This window comes from Haliotis cracherodii, unplaced genomic scaffold (assembly GCF_022045235.1).
Source record: "Haliotis cracherodii isolate W230 unplaced genomic scaffold, xgHalCrac1.p SCAF_1, whole genome shotgun sequence".
Lineage (NCBI taxonomy): Eukaryota > Metazoa > Mollusca > Gastropoda > Lepetellida > Haliotidae > Haliotis > Haliotis cracherodii.
The window spans coordinates 67,107,308-67,113,065 of NW_027266264.1; the positions used below are offsets into that span (position 1 = coordinate 67,107,308).

A 5,758-nucleotide genomic window follows, 5' to 3' on the forward strand; every position below is an offset into this window, starting at 1 on the left:
GAAGTTAATGGTTCAACAACAATCATCTATTTTCCTATTTTATTCTTTCCTAGCTCTATTATAATGAGCCAACTCAAACCAATGCAACGTCTCTCAAATAACCCCCGAACTGCACTAACACACACCTCAAAAACCTAAATGTCATAAGCATGAATCACGTCCATATTTTACGGAATTAAAGCCTAAAACAGCTGACGTAAGCATTATACGAAATTCAAGGACACAGACATGATGTGGGTAATTCTGATAACGCATCGCCAAGCTGCCTAGTTAAAAACCTGCGTACATGTAGTTGTCAGACTGCGCAGAAACAAACAAGCCGCACGTTTCCGATATGAATCCGAGCTCTTGCTGCCAGTGGTCGCTATGATCGGGCCAGCCTATCCTATGTCCACTCACTTCGGTAACGTGGTCAGAATGTACCGGACATCTATCTGACCGGAATATCACACAGTGTAAGTATTCAATTTATGCAATGGTTGTGGATTAACAGTGCATGCTATATCAAGCCGTATCGCACACGCGTGGGGCTTTGCGTCATTGACTGGATGTTAAATTGTGTCATATTTTGTAGTTAACGTATGAAAACGACATTATGTTAGTGTGCCTTTCAGTGTAGAGTTGCCTATTCACTAAAGTGTACATACTAGAAGCAATACATGTTCCGTCCCAATGTACCACCTCCAACTCGATTATATTAATGTGGGAGTTAAATTCGCTACAGCACCTCGTGCTAATGTTGCAATCACGCCGAAATAAATCGTCTCCAGATTCTTATAAAAATGGCAGTTGCTCGTTCCATGACTTTATACGATTTAAAGTCGCTTGTCTCGATAAACTAGTTTTTACCAAACCAACGCCTAAAGCAAGGACGCTCTGATTGTATATGTACATATACCTGCATCTACAGGTAAGTTGGTTCGTCTTATTTAAAGAATCTTCGAGGATTAGAGATGTCTTATATCGTTTACTATCACATGAATAGGGTGCTAAAAATGTTTATATACCTCTTTAACCTATTCTCCAATGTTTAGCTTCACAACATATATCGTATGGCAATGTAAACTAACACTCGAGACTGGCCCCGGCCTGGCCTGGTATATATATATTGTAGTTGCAGGTATAGCGCGGTTTCAGTGCCTGACTATATCGTTGAAACTAAATATCTCTCGACAGGAGGAAGTGATCTGACAGAAGCAATTGTTGCAATACATTTCTAAGCTAATCTTTTGTTCCTTCCCAAAATGGATTTGACTTGAAACGTGAGTGCAAATGCTTCATAAATAGGTTGTAGTCATGCGGTAAAAATGGTTCCGCTCTAAAGTCTTCGAGCAGGCTAGTGCTATCACTCAACGCCATATGATAACGGCAAGCGTTTGTGGGGAATCTTCCCGCGTGTGAGAGACGATACCTTACCGATGCCAGATATTTTTAGACACGTACAGATAGCAAGTTCTTCTACACTCTGACACAGTTGTCAGGGCGCAGTGACGTAGCAGCTGTGTCACGTGACCGTGCACCTGCATCACTCACGTGATACCACATCTGGATTTACGAATGTTGTGTTTATCGTAAGGTGATGTCAGATCATTTGCACATTTGGTTTTGCTTGTATAATACATGCTTGGTTTTGAGACGAGGAGATTGACCCTGTTACGGGGTTTTGTTTGCTGTTGTTGAAAAATACGGGAGTTCGGATGAATAAGGATTGAAATAACACGTGTCTTTGGAAATATCCCGAAGTTGAATACAACCGAGTGTAGTCTTCAACCCAACCCCGAGTGTTGCTGGTGAGTAGGTTCAGTTAAAGACTATGTCTTTAACCTAGACTGATATCTCCGAAATCAGAGACCGTATATATATATATATATATATATATATATATATATATATATATATATATATACTGTTTTACCGGGGAAAAAATTGGTAACTTGTACTTCTACAATATAAGGAGCCCAGACACTTTCTTCATTATCAGATACTGCTGTAATTTAGACTTGCAAAATATTATAGACTTGCATGAGCTATATTGGATATATATGTTTCAGGGTCTGTATGACAGACTATCTATAACCGTATGTACAGCTTGCAATATATTCCCATATAAAGTGTCGTAGTCTATGTTAAGTTACGCAAGAAAACACATTTGCTCCTCTCACATTGTTCCATACTCATATTGAAATGCCGAGACCGACATCGACTTTTGTAACTTCCGTGGCAATTGTTGTTTCAGTATCTTTTCAATTGCTTCCTCTTCATCTTCACACGATGACGTGAATCTACATCTACAATAACAGTGTTCGGTTACCATTTTTTCATCAGATATTGGTGGTATTTTGGACCTTTATGAAAATGAGATCAGTGTCATATGCAGATGTTCCCAAAATGTACATGGGCGTTCTGGGTATGTGAAAATACAGAAGGTGTGATGCTTAGCTTTTTACGAGGTGTATACTTGCAATCATTTCCGGTCGGGGAAGTAGTACCACAGATGCATACCTACCGCGAAAAATAATATTTAAACTTTAAATTTTAAATAACATTAGAGACTTCACTTTCTTACACATGATTATGTAAACTTTGCTCTCCATTGAATTAAAGGCCAAGTTAGGAGGCGACCTTATTAGTAACTGTTTATGAATCAAAGTTGGGTGTATTCCCAACTTCCAAACATGCTGTCCTGACCCCTGTTCCACACATATAAAGCCGTCTTAGCACTAAGACTCTCGTAAGAATCTGTTACAGATCGCGGTCATCTTAGCACTAGGTGAGGTGAAATGGGGTTTAACGTCGCGTCCAAGATTATTGCACTTATATAGCGACGTGCGTGTACGTGTTTGTGTGGCTGCTTGTGCGGACTGATGCCGATTTATAGTGCTAGATCACTGAGATACCATACCGCAGTTTAACATGAATACCCCACTCAGACACAGTATACTGACTCCGAGCCGACCAGTCCTTGTTTTAGCCCCTTAATGCCGAGCGCCAGACAGGGTAACAACAAGTACCATCTTTTAACGTCTTTTGGTATGACGCGGCCGGGGATCGAACCCCGGACCTTTCGCTCTCCGGGCGGACGCTCTACCACAAGACAACGGAGCATCTTAGCACTTAGACTCTCGTAAGAATCTGTTACAGACCGCGGTCATCATGGCGCTCTAATCGCTTTGTGGACAGAGTGAGTGAGTTTAGTGTAACGCTCTTTGAACAGTGTTTCCGTTATATCAAGGTGTGTCAGCGGGATGTGGAAAGAAAGTGGTGGTGGAAGTTTACAATTTTGGTGAAAGCCACGAGCACGTTTATGGAGCGGACAAACCTAGATACCTAATTATGGGTAATTTGGGATTCGAACTCACGATCAAAGGTCTCTGACACGTTGGTGGTAGGCAACACTCTGCACAACGAGTCCCGAGGCAGTTGACTATTGGGCCACCTGTGCCCCCTAACCGGGACAGAGGCAGCCAAAATACATGTTTGTGGCCAACCCAATTTTACATGAAGTCAAATTCAGATAATGAAGTTAATGTTTCGCTCATACTGGTGAAGTAACATTAATACATATCAAAATTCAATGCGTCCTCGACGTATCCGAGTTTAGAAGACCGAACCCAAAAATGTAGAAACTGTTATCGATACTTGATGTTTGATCAGGTTTTGGTACAATGTATAGTCTGTAGGCGACTGAAAAATAAATTATGAGCGCCAAACTAAAATCGGTCGCTAAATAGAATGTTGAGAAATATATCAATATTATTTATCAACTGTTCAATGCATTATGGGGATCTATACTAATGCTCGCATGGACCTATTTATGAAAACATTGTTGATAATGTGTTTCTCCCGCCAGATGGAGCTGTTGCTGGGAGGTATCCAGGTGACGCTGAGGCACAACCTAGGCGTCCTCCTGTTATGCGACGTCCTCATCATCATCCTCAACCTCATGGTCATCCTGATCATCCTGATGTCGGAGAGGTTCAGGAGCTCCACCAAGCACCTGCTAATTGTCAATCTAGCCTTTGCCGACCTCCTAATAGGGGCCATAGTGATACCCCTTTATGCAGACTATGGGGAGAAGGGGGAGTGGCAGTTCCCCTGCGCTTTGAGGAACGCACTGACTCTGCTCCAGATAAACATCCTTCCGTCTATAACTACATTATGTGTGTTTGTCATCAATATGGATTACGTGTTCAGGATGGGATGCTATTTGTACACAAACGGTAAGACAAAGTACGTGATGTCTGGTTCAATGGGTATTTTACCCTGGTTGATATCCGGGGCGCTCCTGGTACCACTATATTTCATGGCTACACAGCCGGGTCGTCCATATGACGTACTTCCGTGCGTCAGGAGGTACAAGGAAGACGTCACGGCACTGCTACTCATAGCCTTCTCGTTCTTCCCCCAAAGTTTCGTCATCATGGTCACTGGAATTGCTTCTGTCATCGGATACCTCATCAAACGGCGCTCCACGGGGTTGGACATGTTTGGCGAGAGAATACACTCACCAGTGGACATCAGCATGGTCAGTTTTGTCACCATCCTCTTCTATACCCCGTACTTCTGTCTGGCTGTTCCCGTTAACCGAATAAGCTGCAGCACATCCTCGGAGTGTGAAGTCCTTCATACCGTTGGTATTATGGCCAGCTGGTTGTTTGTCATCAAGTCCTTTGTCGTGCCCTTGTGTTGGTTCTGTTCTAGAGACTTCAGAGCCGCGTTCAGGAATATCTGTTGTTGGTGTTGCTGCTAGTGACATCGTTGTCGACATCTGAGTTAGGTAGCATCGGTTACTGCTGTTGACCGCATCTTTGTCGACGTCTGAGTTTTGGTGTCATCTGCTGCTGGCGATACCACATCATGTTTGACGATTTCAGATCTGGCTACGAAGGCCGACAACACAGCATTTTGCGAATAGCTTCAGATTGTGCAGCTGAACGAAGTCAAACGCCACGGAACCATCACCCGAATGTGTGAACATCACGTTGGTACTAAGAAATGATAAACCCATGTTGTGTCCGAGCTTTATAGGACTTCTGTACGAGGGACCTGTGTTGTATCGCCTGCTGACAATATTGGTGTTCCAAGGTAACCATATTGAACTGATACTTGACCAGCGGTCCCGGTTTGACGAACGCACTGAAGCAGATCCACATATATTTCTTTCAACTCGTAGAACTGAACTAAAGTAGCCAACATCCATTGCCTGCTGCAAAGCAAGGAACGGTAAACAAGCATTCACACAACGTGACAAGTAACTTGTTCTGCATGACACAAGGACTTTCCTGTTCGCCCACTCTGATGGACATCGAGGAACAGTGTGTGTGTTCGGGGGGAAGTGAGGGAGGAGGTTTGCACAAATAGACCAAGGCCATAACATCGCAGACAAGCCAGGTCTTGTTTGTTTCACTCAACCTGGATTAGAATTAAAACTTGTATGGAATGCCCGTTGCCTTATGTAAGATGTTTGTTGTGAGTATGTACTTAGGAACTACCCTTGCTGCGTGTATCATATGGGACGAAGTGCTACAATGTCTGGGGTAATATTATATTTTTCAATTTATTTTCCGGAACATAGTTGGTTTTCGGTCCCTCATACAGTCAAGGCTATTGCTAACAAAATATGAGAAATCAGGCGTTTGCAGACCTTAGTAGGTCACTACTGATTGTACATAGTGAGTTTTGTCAATACAGACTGTGTAATGCTGACGGACGAGGCACTCCACTCGTCGGGCTGCTGGAGTTGGACGCTGATTGATGG

The 5,758-nt window shown here is 43.0% G+C and overlaps 1 protein-coding gene across 1 annotated transcript; it reads left to right on the forward strand.

Annotated features, from left to right (window-relative positions):
* Positions 1-368: 368 nt before the first annotated feature.
* LOC139460027 (C-X-C chemokine receptor type 2-like) lies at positions 369-5,536 on the forward strand. The gene is made up of 2 exons (XM_071241693.1): positions 369-455; positions 3,851-5,536. The coding sequence occupies exon 2, from the start codon at positions 3,851-3,853 to the stop codon at positions 4,748-4,750; it is 900 nt and encodes a 299-aa protein (XP_071097794.1). The 5' UTR covers positions 369-455; the 3' UTR covers positions 4,751-5,536.
* The last annotated feature ends 222 nt before the right edge of the window (positions 5,537-5,758 follow it).